The following is a 24,209-nucleotide window of genomic DNA, read 5'->3' as shown; positions in this document are numbered from 1 at the left end:
TTGTTATCCAAATTGACACCTAGTAAGTCAATACTCATTTCCTTATCAATTTCTACATTCCCAATCTTGAAATTAAAGTCATGTCTTTTTACCTAAAATCATAGCTTGAAATTTTTCAGGGTTTGCTCTAAGACCATTTAGAGCATACCAATTAACTATAGTGTTCAATTCATTTTCCATTCTGAAGTGAAGTGTCATAGGGTCCTTGTCAGAATCATAGATTTGCTGATCATCCGCATACATATTTAATCTGGCATGTCTCACAAAGTAAAAAAGATCATTTATAAAAATGTTAAATAAAAGTGGACTCAAAACACTCCCTTGGGGAACCCCCCTTGTAAGGCTCATCCAGGGGGAAAAAGTGTCATCAATTTTGACTCGTTGTTGCCTTTTATGCAGAAAATTGCCGCGTAAAGTGCAGGCTGGCTTGTTGAGACCATAAACTTTAAGTTTAGCTGGTAGTAGGTTATGCGGTAACCTGTCAAAAGCTTTCGAAAGATCTGTTGATATTACTGCTACCAGAAGGTTTTTGTCTGGGCAGTCTTTCCAGTCTTCAACAAGGCGTAATAATGCTGTTTGGCAGCTGTGATGTTTACGGTATGCAGATAAGTTATCTGCAAGGATTCCATTGAAATAAAAATTCAGTTGGATGGTGAGTAATTTTTCAAACACATTGTTAATTGCAGGTACTACAGTGATAGGTCTGTAGTTAGTTTGGGTAGCGACCTTGAATAATTGATGTATTCATGATGGAACATAGGAGACTAGATATGATGGAAGCAGAGTCCTTGAGAAGCCGTGGAGGGATATTATCATAGCTACTAAACTTGTTTACTCGAATTTTCTCTAGGCATTTTTCAACAATAACAGTGTTCAAAGGTGTGAAATTTAAGTTAAAGCTCGTGTCTACAGGAAGGTTTGTTAAAATCGCAGAGATGCTGGGATAATCTTCAAAATTAGTGCCATGATTACTTTCAGGTTCCTTGATGTCTCCTGTAATATTCACAAAGTACTGGTTGAAGATGTTGGCAATGGACTGTTTGTCAGTGATCACACGATCAGTTTTCTTTAAGAAAATATTATTGGTCTGCTGTGATTTGCGTGAATGTAAAAACGGACGAAACGTGGTCCAAAAATGCCTAGGGTCCTGATCTTGTGCCAATGACTTCTTGCGAAAGTATGATATGATAGACTTTCTGCGCAGTGAGGTGCATTTATTTCTCTGGCACTTATATAGAGAGTAATTCGCATCTGTTTTATTTCTAGCAAAGATCTTCCATAGGTGATTTCGGTGGCGTATTGCTTTACGCCATTCATCTGTTAAGTATGGTACCTGGCCACCACGCACGTGGGCCTGCTTTAGTGGTGCATGTTGATCAATGATAGTATGGAAGAGTGATTGAAATGCATAGAGTTTATCATCGATGTCATCAAAAACATTCATAACTGTTCTGAAGGGTACCATATCCAAATCATTTAGGATGGCCTTAGTGTCATAATTTTTAAGACTGCGGAAAGTGATTTCCTGAGAACGTGGTGCCTGCAGTGATTTCCTCAAAATGGCATAGATTAGAGAATGATCACTGATGTGTGGATTTACAACGCCAGTTGTAAGCACTCTTTGCCTGACTTGGTGAGGATTAAATTTAATAGAGTTCCAGTAGATGAGGTCACGCGGGTAGCAGAATTGATGAGACACTAAAAGTCAAAAATGTCTAGTATATCCAAAAGATCACGTCCATCTTTTGGAGGTTTCTCTGGTTGCAGTAGGTCGCAATTGAAATCTCCTAGGATGAAAACACTTTGACCATTGTAACTAGAAGCCTCTAACAAGTTGGAGACTTCATATTTCCATTGGGATTTTGTGAGAGACGGTGGTCTAAAAACCAATAAGTGTTGACCAGGCTTTGCCAAGTTTAAACTTCACTGCTATACTTTCAGTGCCGACGCAGTTGATTTCAAGGTGTTTCATTCGCTGAAAGATGATGCCATTTCGAATATACATTATAACACCACCACCATGCATGTTTCTGTCTTTACGAAGTAGATGAAAACCTTGTACTGCAAACTGGCTGTCAGGAAAAATTCTATCGAGCTTTGTTTCAGTTATGATAAGCAGATCAAATAAAGCCGAAGATAGCCACGTTTTAACCTCAGCAAACTTAAATCCAGCAAGGCCGTTGGCATTAATGTGAGCCATCTTGCAGTTTTTAACAAATGTCTTTGGGCGATTTCGTCGTAGTCATGAAGAATACTGGTATTGGAGCTAGTAGGGTGGGTGGAGGAGAAATCATGATCATGGGAAGAGCAAGAACTAAAACTTGACTCTAAATCGCTTACATCAGGAAAAGGCATTGATTTTAAAATGGACATACATGACGGACAAGTCCAAGAGAAATCTTGCCACAGCGCAAGCAATAGTGCTAATGAATTGCAAACACAGATCAATCTCCTTTCCTAAAACTTTTCGGTTTCAGATCACGCCTGCAATGTTAATTAAGTTGGACATCATCCACTTGGAAAAAATATAAATTTTATCGATCGTGGTATTCACTATGTTAAATGAAAAAACTTACTTGAACCCTAGCTCTAGATATTTCTGGGATTCTTGTCGATACATTCTAGAAACTCGACGATTTCATAGTTTCAGTATTTTAAGTGTTCTGTTTGCATGAAAATTTTGGAATTTTGGTAGCGCCAGGTTAACATCTATGAGTGCTTTCTTTGATTCTTCTTACTCTCGTCACGCTTGCGACATTGCTGATATCGATCAGCAGTATGTGGGACTCGTCTCAAATCTAAGCGCGGAATTGGTGTAACTCACTGTAGAGTTCTGTGTAGCTCAGGGGTAAAGACTGAGTCGGAGCGCGACATTCGAAGGTCTAGGAGGTTAACTTTCTTACTTCTTGATTCTACGCTAACAAGTGACAAGCGGACCACCATTCATTATTAGATGATGTTTCAGTTGAGTTGCTCTGAGTGAGAGAGTGCCTTAATTACCTGCTAATTTAATAATATATCCTGCTGCAAACTTTTTTCCTCGCCTATATTGCATGACACGTTCAAGTGTGTTAAATGATAATAAGCAGAAAGATTACCTCCAATATCAACCACTGCATAAGAATAACCAGGACGAGCAAAGACATCAGAAATACAAGCATCTCCTTTTTGGTCGGCAAAATCTCTCAGATTTCTCTCCCGACAGAAGAGTGCCCCTCCTTCAGGTTCCAATGCAATAATCAACTGTTCTTTGTTGTTAACAGAAGTAATTCCAGCCTTAAAGTAAAACATAATAATTTAACTGTGAGTAATTTTAAAATTTTCTCGGATTATGGTTGCTAAAACACTGGAAAATTCGTATTGCAAACAGGCAGCGACGTTCAAAATTTCCTAGAAGACGAAGAAAAGAAAAACCGAAAGTCACGCACTCAGTGGCTTTGGTAATGGCATTCCTCACGGCTGAGAAAGAAAATCGACAACTGGAGATTTGCCACAGGCCAATTCTGGTCGTGTTCCTAAAAATATTTCTTCTTTCGGTAAGGAAAAAGTCATTACCGCCCATATATTGTTTTTGTAATTATTCAACGCATTTTTTCATCTTGAGTCTTATCCATATCACCAACGCACTTAACGAAATTTTTTCGGGATTTTGGATCCCATTTTTTTCATTCATCAGTAAAGTCGACTTTTCTTGTCAGTAAAGGTATATTGAGTTTATATAACAAATTAAAATAATACATGGTTCCCTATATGTATGGAGTTTCTTTTACCGTGTTCAACTCGTAGAGAAATGTCATATCTACGCGCGGATGTAATAAAGCATTAAATGCTATGACATTTTGTCCTTAATATCATAGGTGACAAATTACTCCTTAATTTTGGCGCGAAATTTCAGCGTTAATTTTTAATTTCACATGTGAAATTACAAAATTGCCATGGTAACATCTCTTGTATCTCGATCAGAGCCAAGATGGCGTCGACAGTTAAGATGGCGACCCTTGAAGAAGTTACGAAATTAAAAAAAGCGGCCGAAAATCATTTACAGGGACGAAGAATTCGATAGGTATTTTTTGTGAAGAAACTCAGAAAATTACGAACTTTAACAATAATGTATGCTTTAGACGAAAACTATATTCTTCTTCATGTTCTCGGTTTTCGATAGAATAAACCGGTAAAAACAATTACGGTTGTGAACGTAATTTGTCACCCACTATATTAAGAGGTAATCAAATGGTTTTCTCGTGAAATTAGGGAAATAATTTCACTTGCGTTTTGTCAAATTTCTGATAATTTCCCGAGCCTAAAGGCTCGGGAAATTATCAGAATTTTGACAAAACGCGCGTGAAATTGTTTCCTAATTTCACTCGTCGCCATTTGATTACGAGACTAAAAAAGTCCTGAAAGTAATAGCATTTTATCCTAATATAATAGGCCTCTTATGCATTCTTTAGTCTCATTGTGGCATTGCTGATGCTAACTTAGCTCCCACTGATGCAAAGTGTGAGTTTAGCACATTGGATATATCAACTGGGTCTGTTGACACATTTCTGCTCTCAGGATCCCTGATAGAAGAAATACATGTTTTGCGTTTAGAGTTATTGAAGCTTTTGCTTATCAAGGAATGCATTTCTTGCGACATTTGCTTTGCATTATTAATGTAAGCTGTAAAGAAACGAGAGAAACAAAGCATATTACTTATTCTAGTGAGTAATGATATTTTATTTCGATAGAATTTATATTTTTCAGTTCCACCAGAAGAAAGCTAGAACTGATTTTTAGACGCATACACTTACATATATAAACGTTGCAATTTATTTATAAATATGTAATGTATACATTCTTTTCCTTTAAAAAGGTTTTGCTAAAGTCTCTGTTTCATCCTCGCAAAATAATCAAAGGTTTTTATTGTTCCTTTAATGTTAAGTATACATGCACCCTCTTTAATAAATTGACGTCAATTTTCCATCGTCTATAACCTTATTAATCATAGAAATGACGTCAACTTTGTTCAAAACTAAAGTGAAACCACGAGGCGCAGCTGTCTTCGTGCCGTATGCAAAGTTTTCACTTTTCACTGACCTTGCTCGCGGCTTCTCTCATAAATTGTTTCGCTGCTGGAGTCCAAATGGCGGGCACAGTGAGGACCCATTGGATGTCCTTTGCGTCATAGGAATTGTCTCCTGTCCTTTGACGTATGGTTTTAAGTGCTTCATCCTTCATGTATTTTATCGACAACGAGAAAACAATAGTGGCGTCAACTTTCTTTCCGTTGGCTGCCGAGAGCGTAGTGTTCCGGTCCAAGGTCTACAAATAGACGAAGATGTTTCCAATTTTTGCAAACAGTTTCTAATGGTATATTTATCTTGGAAATTGGTTTTTTGGCTTTATCCTTGCTCTATACTTCTATGATCAGGAGAATTGCCAATTAGAAGTGAAGATAGATTCTGACAAATCCCAAATGTTAGGAATTGATTGATCATTTCGCATCACATTTAGGTGCAAAGCTTCAATAAGATTCCCATCCTACCATATAAAAATAGTGGTGTAACAAAACCCGAGATTAGTGGACATGAAAGTCTTCAAGAAGCGATAAATAGTAGTTATTAAAGGCATCATTAAGAAGAAGTGACGGCTATCTAGTGGTGAATGCAATGGGCACCTAAGTTGAGGATTACACAGCAGGCTATTCATCGAACGCAAAATGTTGAAACAACGAAAATCGAAAACTGACCCTTTTCCCTTGTTCCACATTTTTAAGGGTCAATAATAAAAGTTACGTATGTTGCAATCCAAGCAAAGTTGATTCGCCCCCAGTGAGGGTCACTCATCCGTCTGATGCACTACAGTAAATATCTTACCTTTGATTTGTGAAGTTCCATCTTAAAATGTCTTAAATAATAGTACTCCTTGTCATCTCCGTCCTTGAGATGGACATATTTATCATCAGCTTCGTATCCAAAAGAGTCAAATTCCAATTTGGGAGAGAGAAGGATCGACGTTGGGGTTTTCAAAGTGCTGCGTCCCTCTTCGTTTCCCCATTCTCTGTTCATGTGGATCCCTGCCTCGCCTCTACTGTCATTGAAGGAGAATGCAAATCCACTGTAGGTGGTTCCGAAATCAATAGCAACCACAGCCACGTACTTTGAGGTTGGTGCCATAGCAATTCGCTGACAGCACTAAAGACGAAGCATACGATTAAATTGTGTGTTAATGGGAGAAGTCTGATACCCGTAAACTTAAGAATGTAAAGAAAAGTAAAGTCCCCTGAAAGGAAATAGTGCAAGCTTATGCAGAAAGAAACGAATTTAGAAATGCTGAAAAAAAACGCTGTGAAGTTTGAGCTTATCACAATCGTGTAAAACTTGAAAAAGATTCCGTTTTAATTACAAAAGTTCCCACCAATAAAAAATAAAATAGGCAGTTTTAAGACTGCATGTGACTACTGTTAAAGCAAAATCTTTGTAGCACTGAAAAGAGCTAGAGGTTGTATAATAATACTTGAAGCTACTGTTGCAGAAAATTTGTGACGCATACTAAAAAGAAAACCTGCCACATCCCACATATTTCCAAAGGGAAAGATGATTAACGAAAGTGGTGACAAATGTACACTCAACCAATAATATTAAGGAAGTAGTAAAAACTATTCATGTTAGCAATAGTAATGATAATAATTATAACATGCAGTAAATGGCTTGAACCCGGGGGTAACATGTGAAGGTGTAGTCTGATCGTCCGGGTGAGTGTAGTCCTGAGTGAAGCCTTGACTCTGATGATGACTTCCGCACAGGTTGTCGAAACGTCAGTCACTACCACCGACAACAGTCCTTCTCAGACTACACTCACCCGGACGATCAGACTACACCTTCACAATAATTATAACAATAACAATATTAGTGATTTATGGGGGCTAGCTCAAGAACCTCACTGTTCGGTCTATCCTCTTGGCTCCAAAAATAACAATAACTACATGCATAGCTGCGTGAACTCGGGCTTTCAATATCGCACATCTGGAGTTATCTTTAGGGGACTGCCATATTGCAATTTCGTCATTGCCAGTCGTGAGTAAGTCTACTTGTGTTTATTTTTGTCTGCTGGAGTGTAATGAATGCTGTTGTGGTACTAGACAACCATCAAAATAATATATTACTATAAAGGAGTAGGTTCCTGCAAAGGATGAAATTCATGGACTTTTCAATTACTTTGGAGGCCAAGTTTAAGAAAAGCAATTTTAAAATTACTAAACATTATTTCTCAGTTTTCCATGGAAGTGCTGTTATTTTCAACTTGAAAATTGCTGAAGAAAAAGCATTGCAAAAATCAAGCCCTAGTCCTCATATTCAAGTATTTTCAAGGCCTTGAGTTTTTTATTTTTAAATTCAAGCATCTTCAAGGACTTTCAAGGCGTTTACGAACCCTGAGTAGGTAATTTTTTGTATTTGCCTTAAGGGGAAGGGAATTTTTTATATTTTATTATTATTTAATTTGGTACCCAGTCATAGTTTGTTGCCAAATGTTCACCCAAGGAGAGTTATCAGAAATCAGTAGATTGAAGCAATATTACTGTTCAATAGTTAATATTGTTTTTAATAGAAAAATCTCTGAATATTGAATATTGCTGATGGCTGCAACAAGAGAAGCAGTGCTATTTACAGTTTTAGTATATTCATTTAGAGGCATTTGACTTTTATTACATACCAAGATGGAATACACATATTTTGACCTTCTTGTGGATTTAAAAATGCATTTCGTACAAAAAGCTGAAAACCTCATCAAAAACCCTGCACATTCACTATAATTATTTCTTACAAGATTTTCTTATTTCTTACAAGGTTTTCTTATTTCTTACAAGAAGTAAGATCTAAACTTACTTCAGTTCCACAAGCATCAACAGTTTTTGGCAAATCATCTGATGGTAAATATTAATTTTGTTTAAAGATGAATTTTCATTTAATCTTTTAACTGCCATACTGAATAACATTAGATAAGGTGTTTGAATTCCAATAACTACATGATTTCCTTACAGAGTAGAGTGAATAGACAGCCACAGCACAACTCACATTGAACTTTCTGGTTTCACAGGCATGACTCTGAAAAAGGTACTATTTTGAACTTTATTAATTTTAACCCCTTTCAACTCATATATATTACCGTTATGTATACTCCAAAAATAATGTACTAAGCTATTCAGTGATGATACTTCAAGCAGCACACATATACCTTGAAGATGCCTTCTACCATAAATATCCCTTGCATGAGAATTGAATATTTTCAAGCCCACATTACCTTTACAATAGATAACAACTGCAGTACATCCTATCGTCAAGACAAAATTGTTGAAATTTTCAGATATAAGTGATTGAAAGGCTCAATTTAAGGAGGTACAATACTGATATCCTTCTATTGTAGCTTCTTGATAAAAAAGTACCAGAGTAGCTTTCACTGTATTGAAGTTCATAGTTAGTCTCAAACACTTTTAAAAGTGTGGGTAGTTCTGTCTGCATTAAAAGTGATTGTCTGGTTAACTGAGACAAATTGAATACAATTGACCTCCAACATTCATTATTGACACCAGATCATTAGCAGAGTTGATTCCTTGTTTGTTGTTTTAAATCAAAGAGCATAAACTTATTGCAACATAGTTGTCCAGACACCAACTCATTATCTTGGCTATATATATGGTGCAGTTATTGTTTTGCTAGGGTCAATGTACATTGGAGCAGGACCAGGGTTTTTCTCTATATCTGAACTCAGTTGAAATTTACAATAGTTTCATACGTGTGTCTGACTCTTATAAGGCCACATGGGTCTATTACAAGAAAACATTGATAAAAACCGACTTGCTCTATAATTCAATTCAATTATCCTGTGATTACCCTCACAGAACAATTCAACAAGTACTTCTTCTCCTGTTGTGTAACTTTATTTAATCTTATCCTCTTCGTATTAAGCCTACAAACAGTCTTTGTAACTCTTCTAACCTTCACATGACAACGTACGTAGCCAAGAGGACTTCGGTATGCTTAGACGAATACGCAAATTCCTTCAGTTTCCTGCCCTTTCTTCTGAGACGTTTTAGAGTAGCTTCTAGCATTCTACTGGGTTCTCGATCACGTCAAAATACACGGTTGTGTTTATATGTAAACATAATATGAGATAGCTCGTTTGACATAGCAGGTTTCGCTTGATATTTCTCGATAGAAGGTTCACTCGTAAATTGATCTCTCTTAAAGTTCGTGGACCGACCCGTTCCCAAAACGCTCCACAACTTTTAGTGTGGGTCTACCGCGAATGGTGTGTGACTTTGTGTGTATACTGAGCGTCACAGCCATACATTGCTTTAAACCCGGCGCTCCAGGGTTCATTCCAGGCATGCGCTTAAACTTCACGCATGCGCTGTAGTGGGTCTGCGTTTTGTGACCTCGGGCGTTTCCTTCGGAAAGCCAGAGTATTAATTAAACTATGCTCCTTTTAATTTTGCCTGTTAACAATAAATTATCTGCTTTTTTCATGCCAAAGTTTTCCGTTTCTGTGAGGCTTTTATTTCATTTAGTATGACATCCCACGATCTAGAATATATCGCAATTCCGCTATTCCACCGTTCCATCATTCTGTCGAATTGGGTCACCCTGTTAAACTCCGGACTTTGCTCACTTCGCAAATTAGCGGCTCTTTTGGGCATTATTACTGACTGAAATGATAAAATGCTCTCCGCTCTTCCGATAAAAGAAAGTATTTCTTCAAGTATCCACAATGCGTACGTCAAACCTATTTATATATTTCTGCAAGGAAAAGTCTTGCTTTCAATTACCTGCTGCCGGAGACGCCACTGTGATAATTATTTTGAGATGTTTTAAACATCATATTTATCATCTTTTGTCACGGCAAGAACTAAAAATTTATGTCTTCGGATCTAATGGACATAATTCGTCGATTCAAATGGTAAAATGTTCTGTATTGGAAGAAAAATTGATTTTGAGTTTTCATGATGCGCCGATCACATCTTTCAAGGTATTTTTGCCAAGAAAAGCCTTTTTTGTATTATTTTGAGATGTTTGTCATTCTCTGTAGTACTCCGAAACAAAGAACAAGTAGTTCAGGGAAACATTGCTTCATTGAACATCTGACTTTTCATAATTCAAACGGTGAAATGCTCAAGGCTATTAGCAGAAAAATTGTTTTCTTTGAGTTTTCATGATGCGCCGATCACACCTTTCAAGATATTTTTGCGAGGAAAAGCTTTGTTTTTTCACGAGCCACCCCGAAATTATTTCCAGATGTTTACTTCGAGATGTTTATGTAGTACTCCGAAACAAAGAACAAGTAACTCCCGGAAAAATCAATTCAAAATTGGGTCAAGATCAGAGTTCTATTGTTACCCTCACTCACTCATAATGTAGCCACAATAAATCCAAGAAGCGCCTTCAAGTCAAGCACGACAAGAATGGTAATAATGATAGCAATTATAAACATACTGTTTTTCTAAGAAATGCTGGTTTCTTAGAGGTAAACGACAAGCCTTACTGAGTCCCCAGAAATTATGAAGAAAAATCAATGCGTCCATTTATCATTACGCGAACTGCTCAAAGTGCCTTGAAAACAGAATCGCAGGAAAGTCATACCAATAGTGTTTTTGAGAAGGAATTGATGACTTCGTGCGAACTTTTGAGCTTACCGACAACCGAGTAAAAATTTAAAGACTCCATTGTAACTACGAAAGTTCGTACGCAATTAAAAAGCAAAATTAATTTAAGAAGTGCCACCAAGTCAGCTAAGCATGACGTGGAACAATATTGAAGATGTTAGCGATAAACATCCTGTTTCTTCTGAGAAATGTTGTTTTCTAAAAGATGAAGGACAAGCCTTATGTCGATATGCTTTAGTTTGAGCGGTATTTCTTTTCATCTTTGCTGCTTTACTCGATAATATCATACAATTGAGATACACTTGGAAAGTATTGTTTGCAACGATGCGTTGTGAGTCGAAGGATTCATCTTTGCGCTCTACTTATCCCAGCGCTATTAGCTTCATCGTCCTCTTTTAGTATTTTGCTTAGGGTTAGGAACACATACAGTAAAAACGCACATACAAGAACATGTGGATTAAGAACACCCAGGCTGAAATTTGGTATAAAAGGAGCATATATATAAGAACACATTCAGCCTGAAAATTGAAAATTGTTCTTATATGTAAAATATCTTCCCTTTTCAGTTTAATAGAACAAACAGTGTCTGTAGCTTTACTGTGGTATTGCACTAAGATCTCTGTATAAATGGTAGTAATTTCACTTGCTGTGTATAGCAAATGTACAACAACTGTATTTGGAATTAAAAGTCTTATAATTACATGAAAAATATGCAATGAAACGAATGTCACCATTTGTCAAAGTGTCAGTCACATCCTTTATTTAGTAAATCACTTACATTTTTTAGAAGTAAAAATTAAGAACACTTGAGAACACTTTCAGGCTGATTTCACCTAAAATACCCGATATATAAGAACCCAATCAGTCTGAACCCCGAAAATGGTGTTCTTCGTATGCGCGGGTTTTACTGTATTTTGCACTTCATATACTTTGAGTTTGCTCGAAGGTTGTATTTCGACAGGCAGATCAGAAGAGCTCTCTGGCTATACGGTTATCAACCATTTAAGTCTGCACTTCGTCTGCATATTTAAAAAACACTGCTAATTTCTGGCACTATATTTGAAAAATGCGTATGCTATCCATCGATTAAGGTCTTCAAAGATTATCGTCAGAATGATTGGCGAAGATTTTGATTTTCATCAAACAATCTCGAAGAGAATTCAACTTATTTGCAGGCTTGGTTAGTTAAAAAGATTTTAAACAATTCATAGAGGCGCTGGGAAATAGACAAAGGGGTCTTTGTCGTATTTCAAAACGGAGCTTGTCCAGGTAATCCGCAATTTGCAACGCATTATGATCAATCCGGGTTTTTTTCTTTACTGCGTCTATCACACATGAGTCGAAAGCAATGATCTTATACTCACCTTTTTAAAGCCCAAACTGCAGTATACTGAGTGCCGAGATTCGGTTGAGATTCCACAATCGTTCAACTGCGAGTATTCAAGACTCACACTGCGAGGTAGATGTTATCTCAGCGAGGTGGGCGTTAACTAACCAAACCTTAAAGTGCTACTTGACAGTGACACCTGACAGCGAGATTTGAATGCATCCGTAAACTTCGTAAGCCTTTTTATTACTGTGGCACGCGATGAAAATAAGTTAATTATTTCATTCAATGTGCGGTTGATAGAACTAACCGGTAACATGTTCAATAAGGTGTTAGATGCTTTAAATCTTATCGATTTGAAAGTAATACTTAATTTGCAAGTTAACATTGATGGGTGTAGTTGTTGACATTCATGAGAGTCGACATGTGTTTCATAGCAACTTAAAAAAAATATTAGCATTAAACATACTGTTTTTCCGAGAAGTGAAAGACAGCTTTGTTGTCTGCGAACAAGAGATCTGTATCAGTAGGGCGTCTTGTGCCTCGCAATCACTACCTACCTCTTTAGCTGGTAAACATGGCGCAAAGGAAGAAGAAAGAAGAAGAAATACAAGGCGACCGAGCGTTAACGTTGGAAAACGTCATAGAACGTCTTTCCAAATTAACTCGTGATTTCAAAAGCGATCCTGGGCGTTTCCGAGAAGAAGTTAAAATTCTAGTCAAAGAAGGCAAGAACGAGATTAAGCAGAAAAAGAGCCAAGCCAGGTTTGTGAGCCATCCACATTTGCTATCTTCACAGATGTTAAAACTTTGGGTGTGTTATAATCAATTCGAATGCCGGGGCACACCATGGATATAAATAGACGAAACTACACGGTGTTAATACCCGAAAACACCACCAGAATCATGTTTTGTCGCGGAGCATGAACGAACCTTTGTTCTACCACGAATGTTAGAATTTCAGCCGTCTCGTAAATCGCGGGTTTTTCGCAAAGGAGTCTAGGCAATAGACATTTAAAAAGGTTAAGTCACATAAGAGCGGTCCTAGGCTACTTAGTTGATCGCTCGCTAAATAACAAGGTACTTTGTCATGTTTTGATTGAATTGTATATTTATACTCGTGCTCGAAAACTAGGCCTAGAGTTCTTCAAAGTTTATCCGTCCAATACGAAAGAGAAGGGAATTCTCGGAGTTAAGGTAACAGCAACGTAGATCTTAACTCCAGAGATACTTCTTGCTCAACAGTAGCGAGAATCAAGTCAAGAATTTTTAAGATCGTCTGCAACATCTCGTTTACGGATTGTTTTGTTGATAGATTTAAGGGCTCGATCTTTCTAGCTTCGCGCCTCAGCAGAATGCAAACAAACGTCAAACATTGAATGGCAGGGAATTTTCCGAGGTGTGGATCTTGAATTTGTCTGTTTGGTCAATCGCGGACCTCTGAGTGAAAAATATCGCCAAACATACCTTGGTTTAGGGCGGAGCACATTCGGTCATATAACGAGTTTCGACCAATCTCCTGCGAGGGGAAATCTCTCTTTCAGAAAATCACATGATTTCGTGTGCAATTTGTGATTACTTGTTAACAATATCCATGCAAAAATTTGACGTTGTTTTCGCGTTTATTTCGTGTCATGGCTCACTGGTGCGGCCGTTCGCCTTAGAAACTAACTTGTTTCGAGCTTTTAAATTTCTGTCACTCTTTCAATATCAAGTATCGCTTAGGAGCAGTAAGCAGTAAACGTTCATTTATATAATCTTCCTGCGAACTGTTGTGTAAACTCCCCGAGAATTCTTTTTTGTGCTTTATTTGGTGTTTTTGTTCCAGCACTCTCCTTCAAAATTGAATTAAAATGTTGCTTATCACCTACCTTTCCTGTCTGTTAGGACCAAAACGCACAAGAAAATTTTTAAGAGGCCATCAAAAATTGCACGAGCCCTTAAGGCGACTGCCGCTCGTAGCCCTTTGGAAAAATTCACTGGTACATTGTTTTTTTCAAATTGCGAGAGAAGAATCTCACTCACTCATTCGCTTCTTCACTCACTCACTCATCTCGACAGCAAAGGAGGCTTCGCCTCCTACAAGAGACAGTAGCCACAACAAAAAGGTAAGTTAGATTTTCACGGTCGATCGTTTTCACTATCACGCATCGTGAGAAAGATATGAAGTGGATAAAGTTGTTAAGAGTTCGCTGGTTGAGTGGCAGGTGATTTGCAGTCTAAACCGAACGCAGGGTTGTCGGAACAGCAACAAGATTTATTCCAAAAGGAACATAGTTTCCACTTGATAAACTTTACACTAGTACGTAACTTAGTAAAATTACACGGCCTCCGTCGACTTCAATAAACTTGAAAATACTCACGGCCTCCGCCAAATTCAAACACTGCCTCGTCACGCTTAACTGATCATGACCAACTCTCTTCGCTTCTGAAAACTTAGTTAAAACTTCGCTTAACCTATCCGACTGATATACTTACGCGATAAAATTCTAGAACTTTCTAAAAAAGGTCTAACTATAGCAACATTACAAAATATACCGCTTTTAGAAACGATTACATAATACACTAAAATAAACAAGCCATCATCGTTTCGCGAAGCTTTCAGAAGGTCATGCATGTCAGGCAACACTATTTTACGTAATAAAGGTTAAGAAATTACAATGTTATATGAGATAGGCAAGGAAGCTCTCCACCAAGTTTTAGGTCTCTCTGTTTTCCCAAACTTAAGATATTCGTCAAAAAGGTTTTGCGCAAATTTACAGAGCCCAGTATGGAGCCCGTATGTTGATGAGTATCTTTGTCCCACCAACCTGGCGGCCGGAAAATTACGTAAGTGTAAAACATCTGGAACTCACTTTGGCTATCTCGCCCACTGATTACCGTCAAACTAAATTAACAGAAATGTACAAAACCACTTTTTCCAACTCTTAATTTCCTAAAAAGACTAAAAATCTCTTCAAACTGCGCTGGTTTCTAAAACAACCACGATACTGAACTGAAATTTGAAAACAGATACGAATTTAGACCCCCTTGTGCCTGATGAAGGATAAGAATTTCCGTAGCTGTTCTTGGATTTTCGAATTTGAAGATGTCACACGAAAATCAGCAATATGCAGAAGCGCAACGGGAAAAATCACATGCAAAGTAATCGTTTCAGACGCACCAAAATTTATTAGGCATTTGTCCAAGATAGCTGCGTTCAATGAGAACAAAAATTTCAAGATGTCATTTTTTGTTATTTTTAAACCACTAAAATATTCAAAGCTTGGCTTAACTGTTGTTGGCTTTTGAGTTACCTCTTTCTGCTTTGTACTACTTCTCTTTTGCGTTCTGTTACACTAAAGGTGCACTTTTTCCAGTCAATCAGAAGGTATATATTTTTTTAATATTTTATTAGATGTGTGCGTTATTGACCAACCAAGCGTGAGGTCAAGACAGCTTTATGGACTGAGGCGAAGTTGAGGTCCATAAAAACGCAGAAAAAGAACGAGGCTAATATCCAGCCATCTCGACCGAACAAGCTTGGTGAATAAAGGATTTACCATATAGCAAAAGGATTTCGCTTTCGTTAATTAAGAATCTAGAATGAAAGCCAACTGTGTTTGTAGCTTAGGGTCGTTTAATTTTTTCTTTGTTTTGACTGTCTTCTGCCGCTTTTTTGCATTTTCGTCGCCGACATTGTCCAAAACTTTGAAAGTCCACTCCACGCATTTTTTTTTTTTTTTTTGCGCGGAATCAATTCGGGCAATCCCGAGCGGACAAGATGGGCCCATCTTGCCCACGTGAGTAGCTAATTAGAACAGAGGATTCGCTTATTCTCGTCCACGGGCGCTTCCAGTAAAATTACTGAATTCTCTGGCTTATAAAGTATGCAACTTAGCAGTGTTACACGCCTTGCACAAATTAATCAGTTCCATCACTAGAACTGTTTTGAACAACTATAACAACGAGCTACAAGAACAACCCTCGGTACAATTAAAATCTAAGATGTATTTATTATAACCAAGAACAATAGCAATGAGCATCACAATTATCCCACATAGGTGCGACTAAAATCGAAGATCCAACACAGACACAGAACAATAGGATTTCATGGGGATCAATAATTATAATAGATAATTACTTCGGCACATGGCATTATGAGAAATATTGCAGCCAGCTTCGGCTTACGGTTTCAGCTGGCTGCAATATTTCTCATAATGCCATATGCCTCAGTAATTATGCATTAAATATCTGCAGTTTTGGTATTAATTTGTGTAATCTAGTTTTGATGTTACCTTCATATCCCTTTATGGTTGTTGTTCGTTAACTGTTTCTATTTTCTTTTTTTAAATTTTTTTAGCAAGCAAAGTGCAAAGCCGCAGGTAATGCATACAGGTGACCGCTGTATGGAGAACAAACAAAGCCAAGTGTAAGCTTCTCTGCGTGAATAAAAATTTCAGTCTATACATTTCAACACATACATACATACATACACACATACATATATACATTTATGCATACATGCATTGTAAATTTCCCTTGACTTACTTTCATTATAAGTGTCTTTTTTGTTATTTTTGTCAGCGGGCAAATTGCAGAGGTGAAAGTAATGCAGTCAGTGGACCAAAGACCCCGGATGGAGGACAAAAAAATTCAAGTGTAAGTTTCTCTACGTAAATATATAGCTTAGTGCGAGTGTGAAACTCGAATCACGTATGTCCGTCTTTAAAGTTTATTTCTTTATTTATTTAATCGCTTTCACCACACTTACAGTACCAAAAAGACTAAAATATACATATGAACAAGACACAGAAGAGAACGGAGGACAAAGGTGCGGGACAAACAATAAAGCGAGGCTCCAAATTAAGGGTGCCCTTACGAGAAATACACAAATACTAACTATGTAAACAATAGACAGTGTAAAAAGTATATATATAAAAAAAACCCAATAATAAAAGAAAAAACGATAGGAATAAATCTCTCATGCAGCCGACAAAAAGTCCTAATAGCAGCAGTTACCAACTAATAGAATATCACGTGACCTACTGCATTTGCAGCAGATCGACTTCCAGGTGTTGAAGTTAGTGACGTTATAGTTTGTACGAAAAGCAGCCGAATAGCGTTGGAGTACGTGAGATTTAAACTGATTGAGAGAACTAATAATACGATTGGACACATACCTACATAAATACATTTATGCATACATATATGGATACATACATACATACACACATAAATGCATACATACATACATACATGCATACATGCATACATACATGCATACTTTCATTGTAAAAGTCCCACGATTTCTGACGAATTAGTGGGTAACTTGTTGAAAGTTCTTGCGACTTGGAGTAGATTCATTGAAACGTGAAAAAAAATCCATATTGAAAGACCTTGAAAGAGAACATCATCAAGTCACAGTTTTTCCTGGCATCTTACCCTAAGAAGCCAAAAAATGGGGGAGATACTATAAAATTGCTGATATTCCAAGGGATTTCCATCGTCAAAGTGTTCTATCGACACGCTCTTTTTACAATTTTGCGATGTAGTAGTAGCTTTAGCCATCATTAATGCAAACTGTATACCCAGACCCCGAACCAGATAAACCCACACTCAGACCAAGAATACGGGTAATTGATTATTTAGGTACTACTTGTAAAGCTTTCTCACTTGTATAAAGCTTTCTCACTTGACTTGTGTTCGTTTTGTGATAGTTAATTTTTCCAGTTATCAAGTACTGTCATTTTCAGGACTTTCAACCAGGCAAAATGAATTAAAGTATTTCAAGAAAGTTTGAATCTCAAAACGTTTCTCAATAAACAAGTCATACTCTTAGAAGTATCCTTATCAGAAACAAAAATGTCTTTTCAGTACATTTACATGTACATACATAGAAGGAGCCGCAGAGGAAATGCTCTCTCCTGCTGATCAAGTAGAGAAACCTTTACTTCATAATGCAAATCTTCCACAATGTGTTTTGATTATGAGACTATGCCAGTGCTCTGTTATTTGTATTAAAACAGATCAAGGCAGTGAGCACATTTATAGATCATTCCCCGTGATTAAGTTCTCAGCGTTGAAAAATGTGAAAGGTGTAAGAAATCTGAAATTTAGAACACGTGCCGACGAAAAGTCAAAATTTTGGAGAAACCAAGAGGGCAAACACAATGCGCAGTAAATTTTTAAAAATCAGCTTTTCCAAAAAACAAGCTCCAGTGAAAAAGGACTAATTAAAGAACTTATTTCCGGCGAAAAAAAGCGATAGGTGCATATTACGTTTCAACTTAAAAATCAAGATGGAAGATAAAAATCGCTAAATATTTTCGCATGTGTGAAAATGGGCATGTGGATCATATTTCAAAATTAAAGGGAATATGCAAATTTGTCCGTGAGTGAAGAGATCTCAAGTTCCACGGATTCTATCAATAGGAAGCAAGACTAAAATGGCCAAGAAATATTTCGGGACGTCAGATTTATTCAAAACAGTTTTTGATTTGCTATTATAAGCGATAAAAGTACGAATTTCTTACGTGTACAAAGCCCATGCGGTAAAATTCTTAGATGGTTGTTTACTTGCCTTCATGGCCAGAAATTGCGCAGCGTTATGTTGAAAATTCTGAAAAAACTTCGAGTTGAGGCAAAATCTTCTATTAAACTATACTTTCTGAACACATTGTTACTCGAACATAATATTTACCGGGACATCGAATCGTCAAATTGTCGCCAGGCCCTGCTTGAAGTCCGAAAGTTCGGTCTTCACTTTACGTCCATAATTCGCATCGCCTTAGAGAATCGTAGTATCGTTGACTCGAGAGCTTATTCTGTCACCTTTAAGACCTAGATATCCATTCTTTTCCAAGCAGAGTATTGTATAGCATTATTAATTTACATTCTGAATTCCACAAGGTCTAACTCGATCGCAAATGAACGAAAAATCCGACCTGAAAATTTTGAGGGTCGGCCGCGCGGATGCCATATTTTCAAATTTAATCATTTAGTGAAGACGCATAGAATAATGCCCCTCTAGTACCCCCTAAAGCCGACAAAATATATGCAAAAACGACGGATTCTGATTGGCTTATTGATCTCCAAACTATAGGGGAAGTTTGGGGATAAAACGCTACTTAGTAGGAGAGGTAGGGGGGAAAGCGTTCTCGCGCGAGGCGATCGCGAGGTGCGGGCGGTTACGGATGGTTCAGGTGTCAAGGTGTTTTAAACAACTGAACGAACCAATACTGTCTGTCTCCAGAAGTAAGATTTAATATGCGGACATTTCATTTCTCAGACCTTCAGAAGAGATACAGGAGAGCGACAAAAGGGCCCTGCAGGTCAAAGAAAAACAACACAGCGTTTCCTTTTTAGAGGAGCAATTAAGAATCTGCAAAGACGATCTGAAGGCAAAAGAAAGAGAGATTGAGTCCCTTATTGAAAGGTTAGCTGCACCTCACCTTGTATTTTCTTTCTAACGATTTATCCTTAGGCTGGAGTTAGCATTTCGATTAAATGTAATCAGAAGAAACTCCCATAGTTGTATGAGATCTTGTATGCGCCTATCACTCCTGGTATCCAATTTACTTTTATATAATTTGGTTCATCGGCTAGTTTTGGCTATTCTCAGCTTTATTCAGTGAACGGTACGGTGGCTAGATTTCTTTCCTCGCGAAAATATAACCTTTTTCCTTTTTTTGTCAATTGTTAAATCATTTTACAATTATGATTTTCTAAAAGGCAGGACAGCCGTACTAGGAGCAGATCTTTAAGTGCTATTTCTTGTTTTTCTTTTGATACGGATTATTTAATATCATTTGACATTTAGACACGAGATTTTTGTTGTCCTGCTCTTGCAGAGTAAAGGCAAACAGCCGCTACGTGCAAACCAATTTTTCCTCGCTTGATACTTCACTATATTCTCCTTGGAACAGAAGCTTCGTTTTGTGTTTGCACTTAGAAGCCTTCCAATGGTGATTCTTACTTTTAGAAATTAAATTTTCTTCTTTAAGGGTGGCACGTTTTAGTGAGATGCAAACGAAACGGGACCAGAGGAATACCGAGGATACCCTCAGTTTGAACAGGCCATCCATAGTGGAAAGAGATTTTAAGAATTTAAAAAGTGAAGACCGGGAAGATGCTTTAATCGTTATAAGGAAACAGTACAATAGAGAAATGGGTGTATCTCCTAAAAGATTAAGCTGTATCATTTTCGAGGTGAGATTGTGGTACAAAGATTTTTAAACCAGGTATTTGTTGGAAAATCACAGGGGCATTTTGGCTTCACACTTGGGCACTTTCACGACATTGTCAATGGACACAAAAGAAAGGCGCACACGATCTACAAAAACTGAGAGAGAGAACGCAACGAATTGGCCCAGAGGAAGAGGAGGGGGGCTACTTCCAAGTAATAAGGCTAATGGGGATGCATCGCAGAAAAGGGTCGCATTTTATGACAGGATTGACAATGATGGGGTTGCATTTTCAATAAAATTAACAGAATGTGGCCTCACATTTTCAGGATTTTGGGGGTAATAAAAATTTCGGTGAGTAAGGATATATAAACGGGAAGATTCGTAGTTCAAAATTTGATGTTGTAGTAGTATTAAAAGTGACAAAGATGGGGTCTACAATTGGCCAAATGATTAACTATAATGGGATAGGAGTTCTTTCCATCTCTACAAGATACTTATGGTTTAATTACTTTCGATCCTTTTGCCTAGAATTCGGGTTGTTGGTGCTGAAACGACCATATTTGATTATCAACCTACTCATAAAAACTCCTTCACTTATAGTTCCATCATGACGCAGGTTTCAGAAATCTTTTTAATTATTATCAGGCAATCTACGAGCATATGTTGCAAACAAAAAGCCTTATGGTCGACAGTTTTAAAGAAATATCAAAGTTCGCTGTACATCATGGGCCATGGTTTGAGAGAATTTTCCATCAAAGCAGACTTCAGGTGCAGTTATAACAGTTTGAAAACAAATGTATGCTTAAAGACCGTATACGTATACCCTTCAATTTAATTTAGAACCAGATCTTGAAAGGCCAAAGTTCTTAAACTTGTTTTCATTCATTCTAGAGTTTTCTAGAGAATGTTCTATTTTATCACAAACGGCTGCGTAAAGAACTATTTAAATCACGTGAAACAATGAAAACGTGGACAATATTTTCCCGCGCTCTGACAGGCTTGCATTAAGTTCAGGAGCAGATTTTCAAACACCATCAAGCCTCCCTACTTTAATTTACGCATATTTTCTTTCCTCCATTTCATTATAAAATGATATATGATAAGTAATATATGTCACACCTCAACTTCTTGCAGGGAAAAGGAAATTCAACGAAAATCCCCATCAGTTTGTCCAAAGGTGGATCAGATTACCCTAGAGAAGTCCTGGAGAGCTTTTTACTGGCGGCTAAAGAATCTGCATCAGAACTTCAGGTTGAATATTTCGCTGAGGTAAGTCAAATTAAACTTAAAGCGAATCAGGCTGTGCACCAAAGCCGTGTTGGAGCTGTCGTTTCGCTAGGATATTGGTTACCATTTGCTATGGCGGCGGCTTTGATATTAGGTCAATAGGAGTAGCTTTTATCGGAAAAAGGAGATTGTATTTTGAAATGGGGCTCAGATCATTATCACCATTATCATTATTACCTATATTTTTTCATTACTATCGTTATTATTATATTTATTATTGTTTTGTAGATCAACCACAACAACTTTATCAAAATCTAAATACTATATGAACATTGCTAAAACAAGAGATCGTGTTGACATAATATGATAAAGTAAAATTGTTTTATGTTACTTTGTCTCCCTCAAATCCTGATCTTAAAAAAAGGGAAAAAGATAAAATGCTGCGAAAAACAAAACAAAACAAAACAAAACGAGTGACTAATTAAAAAACTACACCTTTCGCGGACACATTCTTTAAATAAATATTATCAATCATATGGTTACCAATTATTGTTATCATTATGGTTATTGCTATTCTAATTGTCATTATTGTTATTATAACCATTCATATAATTAGTATAATAATCTTCATTATTACTATTTTTATTATTGATTTTGTCATCATTGTTTTCATTAAAATCATTCTTATCATTATTATTTTTATAAACATCATTACTCTTATCATTAATACTAGTAGTAGTTAGTACAGATATTGTTTACGAGGCAGGGAAATATGGACGAAAGCGGGCACGGGTCCAGAGAGACAATTACGTTAGTTGGGACGAGATAGTTTTTTGACATAATATTTCGACATCTGTTTAAAATGATGTAGATTGATTTAGACTGGTAGCTTTGCTTGTATATATAAGTTTTAGGTTTGTATACACTTCGCGTGTTTGGTAACAAATAATTAAAAGTCAACTAACAGACATGGAGTAGTTTTTTCCTTGCCAAAAAAAAAAACAATCTATGACCCTTCCCCGGCTGCGTATCAAACAGGTTTGACCCTCCCAATTTGTAAAATATTTACTAATGACCCTCCCCTCCGACGCCCCGGCCCACCCCCCCTCCAATAAAAACGTACCTTCTATTAAGTTTTTAATCAAATAATTAAGGTGATTGTGGCTCCTTTCTCTAGGACTACTTTTTGGGTCAAATAATCGTTATTTGTCGTCAGAAAGAAGTTGGAGAGCAATCTTTTACAACAATTCCATGGGAACAATTATTAAAAGACTTGAGAGAGTACGTCAATATGCTCACCGGATTGACTTGGCGAATGGTGACACAAGTTCCACCATTGAGGCTCGAATACCAAACCCCCACCTTCACCAGTCAGTATCATCAAATGGTTGGATCCGATCACGAAGGAAAAGCTGAAAAATATGGTGAAAAGCCAGTCCGTTATTTGTGGCCCGGTTTGGTGGATGGGGGAGGAAGGGTAATTGCTCTCGGAGATGTTACAGCACTGTAAAGCAGTTAGATAATTGCACATATCATTCAACCACAAACATTAATACTAGTGTTCGGTATGCAGAGCTATAATATGTTTCAGTATCACTCACTGGCTGTTTGTTATGAATTTCTGTCAAGATTTATCTTATTTGGATTAACTTAGGTTAATGATTAACTATCTGCGATTCATCCTGTTCAGGACTATAACGTGTCTGTGCCAATAGAAATATAGTGAAACCTGTACGAATTGAGCCCCCATAATAATCGAACGCCTGTCATGCAAAGCTCTAATGTTGCGCACTTATATCTATTATAAAATGAACCACTGGGGGATACTAGTGTCGATTTTCTTTATTCTAGGAGAGCTGGCGGAAAGCTTCAAAATCGTTAGCTCGCTACATGTTTTTTTTTTTTAACCATAAGAAAGATTTGCATGCCGATAAAACTCGTTGAACCACAAACCTCAATGATTATAGCGCAGCTACTTTGGCTCTAGTCATATTCATATGTAACCTGCTTTTTCTAAGCTATCTGCCAGGTAAAAGATTATTTCGAATCAACTTAACGGCCTGCTCCCAGTTGGCTTGTTAGCTCAATTGGTATAGCGCTGCACTAGTATCGCAGAGGTCAGTGGTTCGAATCCCGTACAGGCCTGATTTTTTTCAGGTCTGATTTTCGCTATTGCATAAATAGCGCTCTCTACTGCGAGGATCGTGCATCATACGTAGGAAAAAGATTATATAAAAAGAAATTTAATCAAAAGGTCAATGATGTATACGCTTGACGAAAACCGTAAACGTAGCTTCTAATAATTACGCAAGTAACTAGCGCCAGTTTCGACAGACAAGCTGCTCTAGGTGTACATCATTAAAGGTTCTGTAGCTGTCCACTCAAAAAGGTTTTATTATATTCAGACGAATTAGAGCCAAGAAATCTTTTTTTCCGGTTTCCTCAGCTGTAAATGCCTTCATTGCCTAAAATGTACCCCTTAAAGTAGTAAGGTAGGACAGCCATGTTAGGTGCAACTTTTAAGTGGTACCAAATATAACTTTATGATAATTACAACACTCTTAACAAAGTTTTCAGTCACAGTTGCATTTAACGGAGTGAAAAGGCCGCAAAATTTTCTTTACTTAACGATCTTTAATACAGTATCTTTTTTCAAACTCAGTAGTGCATTGACCAAGTTTGCTGTTGTTTGAGGATGACGTCAAAGCCTCAACTATATAATTTAGACCCTTGGGAAGTTTGGTTATCAGTTTTAAGTATCGACATTAAACAACTTTATTTGGTGTTTAAAATGTAGTCTAAGCATTAAATGTATTCAATCAGTAAAAAAGTCAAGTTTGCGAAA

General features: G+C 37.2%; 2 protein-coding genes across 5 annotated transcripts in view; one reads left to right on the top strand and one right to left on the bottom strand.

The window, feature by feature from the left end:
* The window catches only part of LOC111341161 (heat shock 70 kDa protein 12A), a 16,641-nt gene extending 4,358 nt beyond the window's left edge, over positions 1-12,283 (bottom strand). The window contains exons 1-4 of one of the 3 annotated variants that reach the window (XM_088761009.1): positions 12,007-12,283; positions 5,859-6,176; positions 5,080-5,304; positions 3,099-3,276 (exon numbers count right to left, since the gene is read on the bottom strand). In XM_088761009.1, coding sequence (XP_088617135.1) covers positions 3,099-3,276; positions 5,080-5,304; positions 5,859-6,158 — 703 coding nt within the window. In that variant the 5' untranslated portion in view covers positions 6,159-6,176; positions 12,007-12,283. Of the gene's footprint in view, positions 1-3,098; positions 3,277-5,079; positions 5,305-5,858; positions 6,177-8,978; positions 9,376-12,006 lie in introns of those variants that run through there. The other 2 variants (XM_022948114.2, XM_088761010.1) reach the window with 2 other exon arrangements.
* Positions 8,078-24,209, top strand: LOC111341168 (uncharacterized). 2 transcript variants are annotated; one of them, XM_088761014.1, is made up of 8 exons: positions 8,078-8,096; positions 16,312-16,380; positions 16,536-16,610; positions 19,240-19,386; positions 19,955-20,159; positions 20,783-20,905; positions 21,272-21,406; positions 22,542-24,209. In XM_088761014.1, the coding sequence occupies exons 2-8, from the start codon at positions 16,337-16,339 to the stop codon at positions 22,872-22,874; spliced, it is 1,062 nt and encodes a 353-aa protein (XP_088617140.1). In that variant the 5' UTR covers positions 8,078-8,096; positions 16,312-16,336; the 3' UTR covers positions 22,875-24,209. The 2 variants fall into 2 exon arrangements, with proteins under 2 accessions (XP_088617140.1, XP_022803856.1); XM_022948121.2 differs by lacking the exon at positions 8,078-8,096 and adding an exon at positions 12,435-12,734.

The sequence above is a fragment of the Stylophora pistillata genome, chromosome 5 (assembly GCF_964205215.1).
Source record: "Stylophora pistillata chromosome 5, jaStyPist1.2, whole genome shotgun sequence".
Lineage (NCBI taxonomy): Eukaryota > Metazoa > Cnidaria > Anthozoa > Scleractinia > Pocilloporidae > Stylophora > Stylophora pistillata.
This window is presented reverse-complemented; position numbering and strand designations above follow the sequence as displayed.